We start from the raw sequence: 19,862 nt of genomic DNA, 5'->3' as shown, positions 1-19,862 counted from the left end.
ACTACATCCAGTGAAAAACAAAGTGGTGTGAGACGAGGAGGAGAGGTGCTCTCGTATCTCCTGGTTTCAACACTTGGAGTCAGACTGGGACACAATTCCTGAGTCGTACCACTCTTTTGATGTGCATCAGAAACCACTTTGCACTGACCTAAATTTTGTAGTATAATGTTATGCTTAATGTCTAACTAATTAAAGGCTGCTGATGAGGCAGGAAGGGGAATGAGAAGGAGAGAAATTATTTCACAAATCAATGTCCAGAATAACTTAGCCTGGATATTCTTTTTGTGACTTGTGACTACTTTCTTATGCACCCTCTTTGAAGTGGCATCAGATTTTTTCCCTGCAGCAGAAGTTGTATGCTGACATGAAGATAAAACACTTTATCCCGCTCAGTAATTGTGAGTGGTTGTGATGTCCACAAAGCAAAATTTTTTAGAACATTTACCCAGTAATAGCATGTCTAAACTACAGATGAGAAAATTTTAAGACTCCATTACAGAGCAACCAAGATAAACAGGACAATTATCTGACCCCTCCTGAGATGTAGACACACAGTAGCACTGTAGGCTATCTGAATATTTGAAAAAGTATTCATCGTGTGTTCAAATTGTTGAAATCTAAGCATGTTCACAATTTAAGTTTGCTTTAATGAAGAATATTAACAAACTTAACAGACCATTACAATAATGGGATTTTTGTTTTTAAAACTTTTAAATGTATTGCTGAACATCACTAGTTGCCCAGGCCTTATTCTACATTCTTCTTGATGATAATTAGAAGGAAGAAAACTGAGAGCAAAAACATACCATATATGTTAAAAATTAGTTTATACATCTGAAAACCACTATTCAAAACCAGGACTTGCTTTGAAGTTCACTAAAATAAATATATAATTGTTATTACTTTCTAAAACAGCTGAAAAACACCCTTTTTTAAAAAAAACTATCTTCACCTATAGTTCATACTTTAGATTTCAAAGCTTAGTTCACTTTTAATAAAACTGATGTCATATACAAAGTTTTTAATGCAGATAGCGTGTACTTCCTGTCCACAAAACATATTACTTCCTATAGTGTTTTCCATGTCAACAATTACAATGAAAATTGCCATTGTATGGGATTCCTGTAAATATTTGATCATTGGAATTTTGTTTTTTTTCCTGATTTTCAAGTAAGATGTATTTGGCACAAAAGTTATATTTTCCAATTTGCAAAAGTTTTCTTTTTAAACAGTGCACTCCCCACCTGACACATGCCCTAAAATCATGCCCTGGGCTTGCCATACCTACCTGAAATGTAGCCAAAAATTGGGCTTGTGTTGCCAAAATCCACCTGAAAGTTTGGCTTCAGGCTTGGTGTTGCTCTGACTTCCTACCATCTCCAAACTTTTAATTACTTCTAATTTTTCCAGCTAGAACGGAGTTCCTCTGACTTCCTATCAGCAACGTGACAGGAGATCCACTAGTTGTATGATATCCAAATTATTGTAATTCTTTTAGCATCCTATACCTCTTCCCTTTTTTGTTTTGAGTTTCCTAGTTATTCATGTTGCAGAAATCTTGTCTGCTATTGATATTTTGCAATCTAGCTCTTTTAAAAACTATTCCTGGTTCACTGGACATGGCACTGACAGGCTATTCCAAATGTACATTTTAACTTTTTTTGAAGTCTGCCAGCTTAACTGTTTATAACAAACATTCAGCTTTACATTATGCAAATGTTCTGTAATGGCAACATAACTTCAATTTTTGTTTTAAAAATAAAATCCTGCATTCATTGGTAGTTGAATCAAAACGCAAACATCTGATTTATTCCAATAGTTCTAACTACTGCTGTCCAAAAAGTACTCTATTGGCATTTACAGAACTTATCCTTCTATAATAAGCTTAAATGGGCATTTGACATGTTTTGTTTGAGATACAGTAAACCAATATACTTGAAGAAATTGTGGTGTTTTCCTGCATCTCCAAATAATGCATTTACCCAGTATTTTTTGATCAGTCTTCTCCATTAGACAAAGTCACTTAGCAAATGCTTCAATACAAAATGTCTTTGATAATGAAATAATGAATGAGAACAAAATTCTGTGTTTTTGGTTGGTCTCCAAGAATTTATAAATTACATCAATCCACTTTCCTGCAAATAGAAAGTTCCTTTCCTCTTGTGTCCTACAAGGTGTATTTAAGCAGACAATTATTGTTTTACAATAGTTGGTAAAATCTAGCATGCTAACATTTCCTTAATATGGACAAAAAATTAACTTATTTCTGTACGTATATACAAATGGCTCCCTGTTTAATAAATCTGACATCAAGTAGTGAATTGATGCAAAAATCTGTTGCAACGCAATTGTGTAAAACAGCAGCAAAAAGTGTTATTTTCATGATTTTTGTGTATGGGGATCTCTATACATGTTTTTTTTTTCACCATCCCAGTGATTTGTAGATCAGTATAAATTTGAAGGCCAAATCATAACATTACTACAAAAAATTAATAGGAATGCTATTTATATAAAGCTTGGCATACATGTGTGTGCATTTTAGCTTGTGCTTAAAGAGCATTGTGTGGCTGGTTTTAACATTTAAAAGAGAAACTAATGTTCAGCTTGTATCATCAAGCTTTATGCAAAGATTCAGCGAGAATCATCTAATAAATTCTCTACTACTAAAATAGGGACATAACTTCACTAAAGGGTGTACATTTACCCTTCAGTCTTTTATCTAATTCACAGTGATGGCTACTTTAATTACCACTGCAGGAATAATCTACATAAATTGGCTGTTCCCAACCTTCCATTGACGAGACCTTTTTGGAACCTGAAACAGTGCTGCTGAGACCCTAGCAAATGGAAACTCGCCCACAGACCACTGTTAAGGTTTGGCTAATTTAAAATCATCCACACACACTGGATTTGCCTGTCAGCACTGTGTCCAATTTAATGCAATCGCTCCAAACCTCCAGCTGTATAAGTTAAATAACCTTCTACATCATATCAGAGTCTGGAATGTGCCCTTTTTCTCAAATTTTTCTCCTTCCCTAAAGTGGTTTCTCATGCTGGAGTATGATCCTGTAAGTACTGGCAGCTCTCTGGTACTTCACTGTGTCCATTCTTCATGTGTGATTCCATACACTTCAGTATCACCACGCTATTTGACTGTAAAGACACAACAGTTACGAGCACTTTGGTCCTCTGTTGATATCTTCACACTTACTTTCCAATAGAGTCTCTAGATAGCAAGCAGGACCCCTAGGTGATTTTTATTCCTGTTTATAATATTTAGAAATTATGTAGCAATTCAACTGTATATAGCTGCCCCTAGAAAATAGGTTGCAATAGCTTTAGATTTTGATCTATTTCAATGATGAAAATATCCTATTATTAAGAATCTATTTAAGTCAGAATAACTTGCTGAATATAATGGTAAAACAATAGATAGACACTTGGTAATGCAAAGCAAAAAAACTGCAGAAGCTGGAAATCTAAAACAAAAACAGAAAATGCTGGAGACATCCAGGTCACTTAGCATCTGGAAAGAACAGATAAGTTAACATTTTGGGTATGAACCCCTCATTATAACTAGAGGACATTACAGATGAACAGCATTTCAAAAACAGAAGGGAAGAGGCTGCGAAACAAACACACACACACACACACACACACACAAATAGAATTACAGTACCTGTAAAATGCTTAAATGGCATAAGACAATAGGAAGCATAATGAGAGAAATCAAAGAAGTTCAAGATATTTATGAAGCAGAGAGAACGTATGAACAGCTGAAGGAGGTGGAGGATAAGACAGGTAGAAATGGAAGCATAAAAAACTTGCAAAGTAGGGTAGGCTCCAGGACCTTGGGAGAAAATGAAAAAGCAGATCACCAGCACAATGTTGCAATGGAGAGTCCTCACAAAAGCACCTACCCTTACCTACTACTTACAGATGAGTGGTTACCCATCAGATATTCAGTTTACATGCTGCAGATTATTCTATGGCCCAGAATGAATGCTTTATAAGAAATGTTCTGTTAGAATTGTTTTAAGAAAGTCTTAGCAAATTTGCAGATGTATTGTTGATACGTGAAAGTGTAGTTGAGTACCAAATGGAAATTTAAAACTAGTGTACATAATAGATTGATTATATGTGCCACCCTGAAAAGGACAATTATACTCCAGGAATATCACGTAGGTTGAATTTTGCCATCTTGAACTCATGGAAGAGATGAAACGTCGAATTGTTAGATATCCTCATCGTCGTCATCCAGAAACATTGATCTGGATTTCTCCAAAACATCAGTGGGATTTCTTAGCTTAATCTGAAGAAACAAAATAAAGCTCTTAAATTCATATTGCAGCAGTTTCCACATCTTTTGTACCAAAAAAACTATGCTTTTAAAAATTATTATTCATTCATCCTTAGGTAACATTAAGATGATCACAAATACTGAATGGCTTTTAAACTAAATTCATCTGGTTCAAACATTTCACATACTAAATATCATATTTTACAAAAAGTTGTGGAATTCTGCAGCTTTTGTACAATGTAAAGGGTCTGTTAAACTGAACTTACAATATTTAGACATGAATACATAAGAAAATAAAGAATCATGGTAAAGCCCAACCAATGACACCAACCTAGAGAGCCAAAAAAAAGTATAGGTTTGAAATCAATTTTTGCAGCTCAATGACATAGTGTGTCACACAATTATACTTAGTTATTCACTTACTATTTGCACAACCTCATTTAACTAAACTACCATGATAATTCCTGTTACGATCCATGAAAACATGGTGGTAGCTGACACTTGTAAAACACTAGATTACCTACCATAAATCAGTATGGTTTCCTCATGGTTTCAAAGATAATCAGTCTGCACATATAAACAAGGATTGTCTTTATCTCGGGGGGAAATCAATGAGGACAATAGATTTTAAGTATTTTAAGCCCTGGGTGGTTAAGCAATTCTTCCCTTAAGGTCTTGTTCTAGGACATGCCCTTAGTAATTTGCAGTGTTAAAGATTTGAGCAAGAACACTCAGAAAAACAGTAGTAAACAAAATAAAAATCCCAAAACCATCCCAGAATACCACTAAGTCATACAGAGCAGACGATAACAAGTTATTGCATAATTTTTGCTGAGTTAGCTGATCTCAGTCAGGCCAGCAGTTGATTGGCCTTTGTGCCTCTGGGCTCGCTAGCGGTGGGGAAAAAAGTTAGCAGAATTCCCATGCTTGCTGGAAAGTGTGCATGTATTCATGTCATATCAGCACAGCTGTAATGCTATGCACAGTCAAACAACATGCTGACAGTTTCTTGGCTCACACATGAAGAATGATTAGCTGCCCAATGCTAGCACCCATAGAACCACACCCCAGTAATAATCGGCACCTTCAGGAAAGCACAGGAGAATTACATAGAATTACATAGAACGTACAGCACAGAAACAGACCATTCAGCCCAACAGGTCCATGCCGGTGTTTATGCTCCACATGAGCCTCCTCCCTTCCTACTTCATCTAACCCTATCAGCATATCCTTCTTTTCCTGACTCCCTCATGTGTTTATCTAGCTTCCCATTAAATGCATCTATGCTAGTCGCCTCAACTACTCTTCGTGGTTTCCTTCAAGTTTCTCCTGAATTCCCTATTGGATTTATCAGTGACTATCTTATATTTATGGCCCCTAGTTCTGGTCTCCCCCGCAAGTGGAAACGTCCTCTCCACTTCTACCCTTTCAAACCCTTTCATAATCTTAAAGACCTCTAGGAGGTCACCCCTCAGTCTTCCCTTTTCTAGAGAAAAGAACCCCAGCCTGTTCAATCTTTCCTGATAGATATAACCTTTCAGTTCTGGTATCATCCTAGTAAATCTTTTTTGCACCTTCTCCAGTGCCTCTATATCCTTTTCATAATATGGAGACCAGAACTGTTCACAGTACTCCAAGTGTGGTCTAACCAAGGTTCTATTCAAGTTTAACATAACTACTCTGCTTTTCAATTCTATCCCTCTAGATATGAACCCCAGTGTTTGGTTTGCTTTTTTATGGCCTTATTAACCTGCGTCACTACTTTTAGTGAGTTATGTATCTGTACCCCCAGATCCCTCTGTTTCTCCACCCCATTTAGTCTCTTGTTATCCAAGCAGTATGTGATCCCCTTATTCTTCCTACCAAAATGTAATACCTCACACTTATCTATATTGAAATTCATTTGTCAATTACACATCCATTCTGCAAGTTTATAGAGAAAACTAGAAAGGAAAAAATCTGATTTTCAAACACATACACAACTTGCATATATATACACCGCCTTTAACATAGAAAAACGTCTCAAGATGCTTCATAGAGGTGTAATCAGACAAAAATGAATGCAAAGCCAAAAATTGAGATATTAGGAGAGGTGGCCAAAAGCTTGATCAAAGAGGTGGGTTTTTAAGATTGTCTTAAAGGTGACAAGTGTCACCTTGGCTCAGTGGTAGCACTCACCTCTCAGTCAGAAGGTCATGGGTACGTCCCACTCCAGAGACTTGAACACATAATCTAGGCTGACACTTCGGTGCAATACTGAGGGAGCGCTGCACTGAGAAGGGTGCCGTCTATCGGATGACAGTTTAACCATGGCCCATCTGCCCTCTCAGATCCCATGGCATTATTCAAAGAAGAGCAGGGGAGTTTTCCCCAGTGTCCTGGCCAATATTGATTCCTCAACCAACATCACTAAAAAAGATTACCTGGTCAATATCTCATTGCTGTTTGTGGACTTCATTGGCTGTAAAGAGCTTTGGGAGGTCCTGAGGTCATGAAAGGCACTAAATAAATGCAGGCTTTCTTTATCTTTCCTTCTTCTTAAAGGAGGAGAGCAAGGTGGAAAGGCGGAGAGGTTTAGGGAGGGAATTCCAGAGCGTGGGGCCTGACAGCTGAAGCTACGACTGCCAATGGTGGGGTGAAGGGAGGGGGGATGCATAAGAGGCCAGAGTCGAAGGAACGCAGAGTTCTTGGAGGGCTGTAGACCTGGAGGAGGTTACGGAGATAGGGAGGGGTGAGTCCATGAAGGAATTTAAACATGAGGATGAGAATTTTTAATTGGAGGGCTTAGGGGACTGGGACTCAATGTAGCTCAGCAAGCACATGGGTAATGATTAAGCAGCACTTTGTGCGGGATAGGATACAGGCAGCAGAGTTTTCAATGAGTTGGTTTATGGAGGATGGAAGATGGGAGGCTGGCCAGGAGAGCATTGGAATAGTTGAGTCTAGAGGTAAAAGCATGATCAAGGGTTTCAGCAGCAGATCAGCTGAGACAGGCAATGTTGCAGAGGTGGAAATAGGCGGTCTTTGTAATGGAGAAGATATGGGGTCGGGAGGTCAGCTGGGGTCAAATGGGACACCAAGACTGCAAACAGTGTTTCACCACAGATGCTGCCTGACTTGCTGACCTACTCCAGCATTTTCTGTTTTTATTTCAGATTTCCAGAATCCACGGTATTTTGCTTTTGATTTAGTGTTTAATTCACTGCCACTTCTCTTCCAAGGCTCAGGGTTGGATGTGGACAAGCTGTCTGACAACACAGAGGCAGTGGAGGGGTTGAGAGAGGTGAAGCTAGATGTCATAAGCATACATGTGGAATCTGACCCCATATCTTTAGATGATGTCACCACAGGACAGCATGATACAAAAAATAATTGATGCATCAATATACAAAAAGAAATGATTAAAGGAAGATTACATTTTGTGCCAAAAATTTGTCAAGAAACTGGAAGTTGCCCATTTTTCTTCATAATTAATGACCCATTATCAAAATCACTGGTTTGAAATGTGTGCTTTCTGAAAATTGGAGAGATATATGAGGGAGTGAGCGATTGTAAGGTACAGGTACAGGTGATTTTGGTACAGGTCAGATGGACTGCAGAGTCTTTTCTGGTCCTGTAATATCCTATGTTCCATTCGACGTTGAGAGAAATTTCACCACTTGTATCACTGCAAAGAAAGACAAGTATCAGAGGCAAAAGCCTTTCAAATATAAAAGCGAACAATACTATATAGAAGAAAGAGGAGCCAAGGATGATAAAGAAATCAGAAGAAATGTATATCTTAAAGCAGTGGTTTATAGGAGTAGGGACTGTGCAATTTTCCATCACAGTAGGGAACTAAATGTTTATCTGCCTGGAGAACAAATATTTAATCTCAAACTTGTAATCAGAGAGCCAGTTTAGTCTCTTTAGCAAAGATACTCCCCACCCTCCAAGCTGAGGTTCTCCAGAATAATTGCAATTATTAAACTTGGTAACATCAAATCATTTCTAACTGCATAGATATCTTGGCAGGCTGTTGCAAATCCATAGGTGATCCCAATTTATGGCCTGGGCCACGCAAAGTTAGGCTCACACTAAACTCCCTCCCAAATTTGCTAATCCCTGAATATGGATCATGAGAGTAGTATCTAGGTATAGATTCCAAAAGGACATAGTAGAATAGCAATGTCTTGTAGGCAAGAGAAGAAAAGTGGTCAATCTGGCCTACTCATCTAATTATCTCCTTTCTTCCCTCTAATGGTATCTCTATCATTTATAAAATGTAATAACTTTCAGATACCAGGTTCTTGTCTATTTCCTTTTTGAAACCCCTTATAGTTTCTTATTGAACCAACTGTACCAGCAGTCTGTTCCATTGGTTGATCACCCTTTTTCTAAAGAAATTTTGTTTGCTTTCTGGGAACATTGGGCTAATGGTGTTTGTGTTAGTCCCCATCAAGTAGATAACAAAGGAGTACTGTGTCTAAAATTTGATGACAGTATTCGCACAGTATTGGTATTAATGTATCAGATTGTTTTAACTGCACAGAATAAATTTTCACTGTAAATCTGTAACTAAAGTGGGAAGTGTATATTACACAAAATTATTTAATAATTTAGCAGATATGGTCAGTTAATAGCAATGGTTTCACAACAGCGAAAATGTTGCAAAATTGAAGAAGAAAATCACACTACTTTAGTTGAATTTTATAACTTTTAACATTTCTTGTATTCAGCATTTGTATTGTGATTGTTTTAATGTGACTGATGTACAGAAAAAAGGGCTGGATAGCCTGGATTAACTGGTTATTCTTCTCAATGCTACTTGTGGAATATCGCTGGCAGAAATGCCTGTCACGTTTGCTGACATAACAACAGCAAAATTAATTCATTATATGAAGCACTTTGACATATTTTGATGATGTGATAGGTATTATACAATTGCATGTATTTCAAATACATGGAAGAAAATTTGGAAGTTCACAAATACAGCCATTGGCATGAATTTCCCCTGCAGGTAGAGAAAAATTATTTTATTATTCTATTTAAAAAAAAAATTCTTCAACTTTTACAAAAGAAAATATATCCCATTGCTATAGATGTTGCTTAGCAGATCCCACAAAAGCTCCCAGATGAAAAAGCTAATTAATTCCCTAAAAAAGTTATTAAAGCAATTTTAGAAACTGAAAATTTAATGCACAAAGATGATAATATTGGAAGAGTTCTAATATCACAAATGTTGTGAGTTTTGAGAAGCCTAATTCTAGTAGCTTAAACAGGAAACACGAAGGATTTCAAAGTGTTAACTGAAGGAAACATTTGGTATTCATCAGTTATTGGCTTTATACCAAAGAGTAACACATTTTTGATCCAACAACCAATTATTAATCTTTATTTATTACTATGTTGCCTCATCTTATTTTCTGCAAACTTTCACTTTGTACCATATAAAGGCAAGAAAAGGCAATGATTACATTTAATGGCACCATTCAAATGAATTATTATCCACCATTGATGTGTTTATGTATTTGATATAACATTGGAAAATTAAATATTTACATCTGGTGATGATTCTAAGCACCTCTAAATTTCAGGTATTATATGGAGTCAGCTCCAGTGTTAGGCTCCTCCATCAATGAAAAAGCCATCATCTAACATATGTTCAAAGTCACTCTGCATGCACTCACACGCAAATACATAATACCATCATTATGACTGCTGCGAATGCAGTAGACATGTCCAAACAGGATTATTATGCTGGTAACAACTTTTTGGTTTGTTGTAGTTTCATATGATGAGTCTGTTTCAAATAATTTTTAGGAAATATTCTCTCCAGAGGTATTTGCGGACAATGTTTTGGTTGCACCTAGAAATCTTTAAAGACATTACAGAAACCAGTTCTACAAGTTATTTCAAAACATTATCCAATGGAATTTAACTTGAGAGAGCAACAATATTTGACAAATTACCTGACAACTTAAAGGATTGGTTAACATTTCACAGTACACGAGTGTATAGCAAAGAAAAATGTCTTGCAGGCCAGTATAATGGGGAGTACTCTTCATCTTTATAGTGCAAAAAAACAGTGGCATTATTACCAACTGCACCACAAATACATATGTGCAACTCTTGTAGGTTATGCAGCATATGTACGTTGATTATTATGATCCAAATCTTGAAAGAAGCCAGGGTTTCTAAGACTTTCTGCCAGTATCATCAGGCTATGTCAAGTAAAAATATTTGGCAGACTCAACTCAAAAAGTTAGTATATTGGGCAATTGATGTGCATCATGGGATAATTATGGAGTGTAGTTTATGGGGCACTGTAACAGCTTCTTATCTTGCACTGGAGCTCACGTAATACTAAACAAGACCACCAATTTATTGTGGTGTTACATGAATTGGAAACACTTTTTTTAAAATTGAGAAATGTATTTGAAGTGCCAAGGCCTATAGTTCAGGATACCTAAGTTGAACATGTAGGAAGAAAGTGGTTATGTTGCTGATATGATTGAAAAAAAAAGCAATCTGGTGATCATAGAAAGAAAGGGAAGGCTAAGCAAATTAAGGAGTTCCATAGTTTTGAGGTCATGGAAAAGAATGGTTTGACAAAGGAGATGATGCAGTAAGACTTAATTTCAACACATTGATGATGCAAGGAGCAGCAAGCATGTGCACGACAATGGATTTCAAGCTTAGAAAGTACAAGAAGAAATTTCCGAGGAGCAATGACCATTGTAATTCTGATAAAATATACATTATGTATGAATGAGGGAGAGAGAAACACAAACAACGAAAGTTGTGACAGAGAGATCTTTGTTGATCTGAAAATTAAAATTTTGCTCCATGTTTGTTTGCATAAAAATGCTGTTGATTTTCTGGATGTGACCTGCTATCTTTAGGTTTATTGATGTTCTTTTTTTGGTGTTTCCAGGTTTATGCTTACTAATTTTTTGTTTGCATCAAATTCAGTGCTTTAACTGTGTTTTCATTTATGTTTTGTTAAATGAAAGTAAAAATCAAACAAAATCTGGTAAAAACTGCACACCCCAAGTATGAGGCTCACACTGTACAGGCTAGGGGAACAAGCATTAAAATTAGGAGGGCCATGGAGTAGGAGGGCAATGGAGCAGAGTTAGGGAAGGGGTCTTCAATCATGTTTCTGAATTGAATGTTCAGCTTTTATTCTCTGATCTTTAAACCAGAATTATTAGTTTATAGTAAGAATACATAAATAATTAAGTATCACAACCAGAGTGTGGTGATCATTATGGATCAATCTGGTATTGAAAGGTTGAGAACAGAGCAGGTTATTAGTCTGGTGAAGGATAAAACTTATCATTTAGAGGACTGTACTAATAGTTTTATGCCTGAACTTACACAGTTACAGTTTTTATTATTTTGAAAATGTTTCAAATTTTAAAAAATTCTGTGATCACAAATGTTTCTCAAATTTTGCTTTCAAATCTATCCATTGTTGCTGAGTATCACTTTTGAGCAATCTCATTAGCCAATAATATTCATGTGGCTGTTCTGTGGCTTTCTAGCAATCTCATTTGTCAATCATCATTGTGATCATTCTATGCACTTTTGAACAACAGCATTTTTTAAGCACTGTTGCCTGAAAAATCTCTTCTATTATTGTATTATTGATCCCTGGTAACCACAAACTCTCATCCGCCGTGGGGTTGGGGGAGAGGGGGGGGAAGGTGGAGGGACAAGCAATTTTTTTAAGGTGAATTTGTCTGTGCGATTCTCATGAATTTTACTGGGGCTGACCCTAGAGACACCAGCAAAGGCCTAGGAACAAATTGCCCATCTCACCTCTTAATTAGGTGATGATGTGCAGCATAGGGGAAAATAAGATTAAAGAAGAGAAGAAAAGGGACCATTTATAATTGGTTATTATAATTTAGCATTGTTATGGAACTGGAATTGTGGATCACAATGACCTGTGATGACATCACAGTAGTTTACAATAAAGATGCTGATTAAACAATTGATTATTTTTAAATTGCATCAGAGATTCTATACTGTTGGCGTGCAGCAGCTCAGATCCAGACTAGTATGAGAGGGATACGTATCCATACTGTACACGATGTGTAAAGGCAGAACTAACTTGAAATCAGCCTGTGGATCAATAACAGGTGCTGAAAAAATTCAAAGAAATCTTCAGTGTTTGTAAGACTATAAAACCATGATTCCCATGTTGAGTGTTAAATGAAACTTGTTAATTTAAAGGCCCATAGTTATCAAATGTCTGCAAGAATAGATTATGGTTTATTTAAATTTTTAAAAAATTATTCATTCTCGGGATATTGGCATTGCTGGCAAGACTGGCATTTACTGACCATCCCTAGATGCCCTTGAAACGGTGATGGTGGACCACCTTCTTGAACTGCTGCTGTCCATGTGGTGAAGGGGCTCCCATCAGGTAAGGAGTTCCAGGATTGTGACCCAGTGACGATGAAGGAACATTGATATATGTCCAAGTCAGGATGGAGTGTCACTTGGAAGGGAATATGGAGGTGATGGTGTTCCCATGCACCTGCTGCTCTTGTCCCTTTAGGTGATGGAGGTTGCGAGTTTAGGAGGTGATGTCGAAGAAGCCTTGGTGAGTTGCTGCAGTGCATCCTGTAGATAGTACACACTACAGCCGCGGTTCGGTGGAGAGGGTGAATGTTTAGGCTAGTGAATGAATCTCCGGTCAAGTGGAGTGCTTTCACCTGGATGGTGTCAAGCTTCATGAGTATTGTTAGAACTGCACTCATCCAGGCAAGTACAAGTATTCCATCACACTCCTGACTTGTAGGTGGTGGAGAGGCTTTGGGAGTCAGGAGGTGAGTCATCATGTATATGCAGAATATCCAGCCTCTGATCTGTTTTAGTGGTCACGGCATTTGTGTGACTGGTGTACTTGAGTTTCCGGTCAATGGTGACCCCAGGATGTTGATGGTGGGAGACTCAGCGATGGTAATGTCTTTGAATGTCAAGGGAGGGTGATTAGGCTCTCTTGTTGGAGATGGCATTTGTGTGGTGCGATTGTTACTTGCCACTTATCAACCCAAGATGTTGGATGTCATTCAGGTCTTGCCGGACGCAGGCATAGATTGCTTCATTATCTGAGGAATTGCAAATGGAACTGAACACCGTGCAATCATCAGCAAACAGCCCCATTTCTGACATTATGATGGTGGGAAGGTCATTGATGAAGCAGCTGAAGATAGTTAGTTAGAATGTTTTACTGGGCCATGAAGACCATGATGGTTTCAGGTTTAATCCCTGGTCTGCGTTTATTTATTTGACCTCAGCCAAGTTGACAGTGCGATATCAGGCCTTAGTATCCTTAGACTGGGGAAGGGGGAACTGCCAGGGTTACCACTCCTGGTTGCCTTGATCTGTGGACACTGGATGAAGATGCGATCAGAGTCATCTATGATGGCCCCTGATATTATTCCTTAAAAAAGTACCAGAGGGCCTCTGTCATCCAAGGCAGTGTGCTCCAGGAAATGTTACTGCACCAGGAAGAAGCGTAGTTGGTGAAAATATATTCATTTTTTCTAAACTATTGGCAGTTGCCTACCTTTTATCAAAATGGTTAAATCGTTCCTGTAATCTAAATCTTAAGTAATTGTAGAAATATAGTGGAACAGATGTAATCCAGATGCATCCAACAGGAACATGGTTATTTTCAAGAATCAGTTAGATTACATATTTAAATTTTGAAATTAGTTCTGACCGTTAAGATTCATAAGCTGATTAATTCACTACCAGTGATTGAGTATCAGTTTTATATCAGCTGCAGTGAAACCACAGCTGACTGTGTATGGCAGAGTTCTATCCTACAGATACTATTGTAAGATCATGGTAAATATTCTCAACCTAGTCACCAGCATTCTGAAGGCAGCCTTTGTATTTTGGAATAGAATTTTCTGACAGTTACAATATATGCTTGCAAATCCATCTGGTCAAGTACAAATAATGTAACTGATGGGTTGACAGCAGCGAGAACCGACAGGAAGAATTAATTTTGATTTCAGGGGTAATTTCATAGGCTTGCTTGGGGAAGGTTCATTTAGGTTGATGCTGTATGTGATCAATGAATTTTTGGAATAAAGAGCTGATGGCTGACAATATTGTTACACAAGGTGACAGAATGGGTCTTACATGGGAGGTACTCACAAAACAATGCTCGTGCAATTCAACACTACTGATACATGCTATATACAATAATGGTAACACAATACAATCCTCAAATAAACAAGAGCATTAGCAGATAACTCATGGAATTTAAAAGATATTTGAGGGAAGGATAGAATAATTTAAATTTTGTGCACCAAGAAGGAGCACAAGTTCTTTGACAGTCAGAAATCATTTTGTAGCCCATTTATCTAAATAAGCAATCCAAATAATATCACAACAGTAACAGGCACAATTACCATAACAGGCCCTTGGGTAGTAAAACCATTAACAGAATTTGATGGAAACACTTCCAGATGTAGGGTGCTTGAAGGACATGCAAAATTGTGTATCCTTTAAAAATGTAATAGATGTTCATACATGTATTATGTTTTTGACTTTTTAATGCTAGATATTTCCTTGGGTTCAGTGTCACTGACCATTCAAAGGTGGACCTGTGTCTCCTACAGGCCAGAGTGTACCTTTATCGGCCCAATATCTAGGTAAACGTACTAAGACACAGGAGTCGAACAGAGAACCCTTGTCACCTTACCGGAATATATCATATGCCACCATGCGATCTCCTCAGCTTGGTGGATGGAAGAATATACACTATCGAACCGTGGTTCAGGCTACAAACCACTAGACAAATTCATTGCACGTTATACTAGCAAGTGAACAGTACTCAGTACAAATATTATATTTATACAGTAGTTACAAACTTTACTAATCTCCTTGGAATCAAAAACAACAAAGGTGCCTCCCCTGCATGAATTCTCAGCATAAAGCTGATCCTTAAAACTAGGTTCCTTTATTTCTGGGCTGTATGGTACCACCAAGTTTCTGACTTGCCCCTCAGCTTTGTTGGTTGCAGACTGGCTGACTGCTGTCTGGTTGCAATGCAGCCAAGATGTAGCTCCAAATTTCTTTGAAGTTATCCCAGAATAAGAAAAATTACAAATTGTACTTGGCTTAACGACATAAAGTGCTCTGCTGTTCACAAGATTCAAAATAGTATTTGCCCACACAAATACAGCTGCAAAATGTGTACTGTAAACAGGATGCCTGCAATCGAATGGACCAGCATGACCCATTGATCAATTCCAAATATTTTGTATGACCTGTTAGATGGAACCCTAACGGAGGCAATGGTAACAGTTGATTCACACGTATATTCTTTGCACTCTAAAGAAACAACTATCAGTAACCAATTTTCACCCAAGCGTGCTGTGGCCAGCAAGAAAGAATCCAATAAATAATGCACCATTGACAAAAATGCTTTTTTATCACTGTTTGCCAGAATTAGACCTTCTTGGAGTGGGTGGGGGGTGCGGGGGAATAAAGTTACATGCATGTCTTTGGTCTGCTGCACATGCACTTTTCACCGTGGTCCCCAAGTCTTTGGGTCTCAGCCAGGCGGGCCATGGAGTACAGAGGTGTGGGCAGTCTGATGCTAGCAGAGGAAAGAGTCTACCTGGTGTCAACTCCATTAAGGTGTTGCAGACCCTGTATGGAGGAGAAAAGAGGAAGTTCCTAGGGCACCTGGAAGGTGGAATGGATCAGTTTATGATTTTTTTTACTGCATTTGAGCGATAGATTTAACTTTCAGGGTTATATAGTGAGTTGGATTGACAATTATGGCATTTCTATCTTGGAGAATTTTTCTTTGTTGTAATGTGTTGGGGACGAACATAGAGACCACACACATTTAGCAAATGAGAAAGAAATATGACACCACGGTCGAACAGATGACATAATACAAAAATATTATAAAGAGATAGACTTGTGCACATGTTTTTTAATATGTGGTTAATCACCTCCTTCCCTTAAAAGATTAGTAAGTTGCAGCACGTCCACAATGGTATAAATTGAACATGGTCTGTTGGACAGAACAGATTCAATGCACTGAATAGTCTTTTTTCATTCCAGACTTGTTCTAAACATGAAAATAAATCATGCAAAACAGGCATAAAGGACTGACTAATAAAGCAGCAGTAAAGTTAAGTACCTGTGGTATTGGATAGAGAGTAGGATCAACAGCATCTTCTCGACCAAAGTCAATCATGCTTCCACACTTCGGAATATCATCTACCCACACACCATCATACAACTGGCCTTTCTCAAAGAAGAAAAATTTTCCTGGTCCATGTTTCTTTCCATTTTTCCAGAAACCTTCATAGCGATTTTCATTGGCTGAATAAATACAGGACTATTAAATGTAAAAATCAAAAATATTTACAATAACAGGTAACTGGTTCAACAACTGTAAGATAAATAACCAACAACTTGTATCTGACTGGTATTCTTCAGTACATCTGAATTCTACAATCTTGATATAAGCAAATGTCTTGAAATATTGGTGACATAGACAAATTGTTAATTTTGATGCTTGCATAACCAGTTATAGTATCATCAGACTTGTTCTATCCAAGGTGGGCATATGGAGATTTTTTTGCCAAAGTTGATTGATTGTACAACAGGACCCAACTGTATAAATACATTTATGTTGGAATTCAAAGCAGGAGCTCTATTCAATCGGATTGTAATCCTATATAGCATAAGTACACTGTCATCACGCTTAGGGAGCTTTAATAGTTGGTACAAATAACAGTAAACTCAATCTAGATTTTTTAATTAGCAAACCACAAATAAAGCAAACTGGTACATTTTCTCTAGCATTACTCATAGATAATTCAAGACTTGGAATATGGTTTCTGATGTTTACCACTGACTTACTGCAACTGAAGAGTACCAACAATTTGTCTAATGCTGTAACACAACGACTTGCATTTATATAGCGCCTTTACCGTGGTAAAATGTCCCAAGGCGCTTCACGGGAGCATTATCAAACAAAATTTGACACCGAGCCACATAAGGAGACATTAGGATAGGTGACCAAAAGCTTGGTCAAAAAGGTAGGTTTTAAGGAGTGTCTTAAAGGGGGAGAGAGAGGTAGAGGAGGAGAGGTTTAGGGAGGGAATTCCAGAGCTTAGGGCCTAGGCAGATGAAAGCATGGCCGCCAATGGTGGAGCAATGAAAATCGGGGATGCGCAAGAGGCAAGAATTGAAGGAGCGGAGAGATCTCGGAGGGTTGTAGGACTGAAGGAGGTTACAGAGTTAGGGAGGGGTGAGGCCAGGAAGGGATTTGAAAACAAGGATGAGAATTTTTAAATTGCGGCATTGCCGGACCGAGAGTCAATGTAGGTCAGCGAGCATCAGAGTAATGGGTGAACGGGACTTGGTGCAAGTTAGGATATGGACTGCAGAGTTTGGATGAGCTCAAGTTTACAGAGGGTGCAAGATGGGAGACCGGCCGGGAGAGCATTGGAATATTTGAGTCTAGCGATAACAAAGGCCTGGATGAGGGTTTCAGCAGCAGATCAGCTGAGGCGAGGCAGAAACGGGCGATGTTATGGGGGTGGAAGTAGGTGGACTTGGTGAATACAGCAAATTTACTCAAGCATTATATCACATGACAGACGCATGGTGAAAGTATTACACATCTTCGTGATACTGGAAGGCCCATGGATATACTATCTGTAATACTCTTTACCAGTCACTTCACAAACCTTGCTTAAGATACATGCAACTTAGTTTGTTCTTTCCTCCACAAAACCTTTTGTGAGTTACTTACATAGTATTTTTTTTTGCTCTGCCTCTTGTAGGACTTGGCAGTTTTTTGCTTAAGATGCAAGTACTTTTACTTATTTGTTTATTCTTACCTCCTCAAAACCTTTTTCTCAGTTATTTATATGATTATAAAAGATATTTCTCTCCACTTCCCACATTGGATTTGTAGTTCTTGCTGAAGTTGTTGGTGTCCTTTAAGATGCTCCTTAAAACCTACCTCTTTGTCCTAATATCTCCTTATGTGGCTCAGTGTCAAATTTTGTTTGATAACGCTCCTATGAAGCCCCTTGGGACATTTTACGACATTAAAGGCACTAAAAAAAATGCAAGTTATTGTTGGTGTTGTTGTAGCACTGGCATCAAGAGGTTTGCGCACTTGTGAATCTCCGATGACCAGCACCTTTCCTATGGCCTGACCCTGGTTAACTTGACTGTGTCTAACACCAACACCCAGCTCAGCATGAAAGTTCCTCAAACATTCATCTCTAACTCCACCACAAATATCAGGCCCTCTCAGAGACAAAGAAAAACCCTCAACCCAATCACCATGGTTCACTCAGTTTTTTAAAAAATGGCTCATACTGTACAAAACTCTACAAACAACACTAGAAACAATTACTTTTATTTTTGCTTCCCTCCCCAACAGCTTTTATCTTATGGTTGTTAATTTGTAAATTTTCTGCCTGGCTATCATGTGACACCTTGGACATTGTTGTTCCACAGGAGCATGGTGAAAAGCACTCCCACAATGCATTCCCCTCACACACTAACATGTCAACAGGAAGTGTAACTATCCAATCTTTTTCTACATGCTTGTCATATAATGTGGGTTGTTATGGTGCATTCTGGGTATTGTAGTTCCATAGTAGCAGCATAAGAACTTGCATAATTCATCTCTATTTAACACACAGGATTTGTCCACAGCTAGTGAAACTCCCCAGTACCAAAGACTTATGTGAAATTTACAACTCAAGGCCCAAGGTCCCAGGATCCAGGCAGAAGGGCAGAAGAAATTTCTTGCAGGTATTTATAAAATTAAATAGCCAGCTTTATTGAAATGTTGAGTCATTTTTAATTTTATAATTGTTGTGCATGTTGTTATATAAGAGTTGCTGGGGCTGATTTTTATCTCACTACTTCCCTATTTATGCTTGTAGATAGGGAAGTAATGAGATGATAATTGAAACAAAAAAAAAGACTTACTGCTGGAGGTCTGCCTGTTCTGATTTTCATGTGGACCTCCATTTAGTGCTCCTGCCCAGAAGCAGGCAAGGGCCTAATAAATAAATGCTAATTTTCGTTTCAACCCACACTGCCACTGCTTCTTCCTCAACTCGCCTACAAATCATGGGCGGTGCAGGTCGGGAGCCATTTCCAGGAGTATTTAAAGAGATACTCACCTGCTCTCAGCTAAAATGCTGCAACAGTCTAGGAGACATTTTGCTTGTATTAGATGTTTTTGTTTGATACTCAGATGCAATGGTCTCTTAAAGTGCTTTTGACAACCCACTCTTGTACATGGGGATCCTTCTGGTGATTCCAACAATCAGTGCAGTCCTGCTAATACGCACGGAACCTCAGCGCCACCGCGAGCTGCCCTCGAGGCTACGGCAGGGACAAGACCTCCTGATGGACTGGCCCTTTGTGCAGAAGGTGTGGATAGAAATGCGTTGGTATCTGTCCAGTTCACTGCAACAGCTCGGTCCGCCCAAAACCTATTGGTCTTCCAGCTGAAGGAGCAGTCCACAACCGAGTACTGTCGACTGGCACA

General features: G+C 38.3%; 1 protein-coding gene across 1 annotated transcript in view; it reads right to left on the bottom strand.

The window, feature by feature from the left end:
* Positions 1 to 678: 678 nt before the first annotated feature.
* Positions 679 to 19,862, bottom strand: part of morn3 (MORN repeat containing 3) — a 41,718-nt gene continuing 22,534 nt past the window's right edge. Inside the window, exons 4-5 of the mRNA XM_068005813.1 lie at positions 16,470 to 16,654; positions 679 to 4,312 (exon numbers count right to left, since the gene is read on the bottom strand). Coding sequence (XP_067861914.1) covers positions 4,235 to 4,312; positions 16,470 to 16,654 — 263 coding nt within the window. The 3' untranslated portion in view covers positions 679 to 4,234. The remainder of the gene's footprint in view (positions 4,313 to 16,469; positions 16,655 to 19,862) is intronic.

The sequence above is a fragment of the Heptranchias perlo genome, chromosome 25, assembly GCF_035084215.1.
Source record: "Heptranchias perlo isolate sHepPer1 chromosome 25, sHepPer1.hap1, whole genome shotgun sequence".
Taxonomy (NCBI): Eukaryota; Metazoa; Chordata; class Chondrichthyes; order Hexanchiformes; family Hexanchidae; genus Heptranchias; species Heptranchias perlo.
The sequence above is the reverse complement of the archived record's forward strand: the minus strand, read 5'-3'. Positions and strand labels throughout refer to the sequence as shown.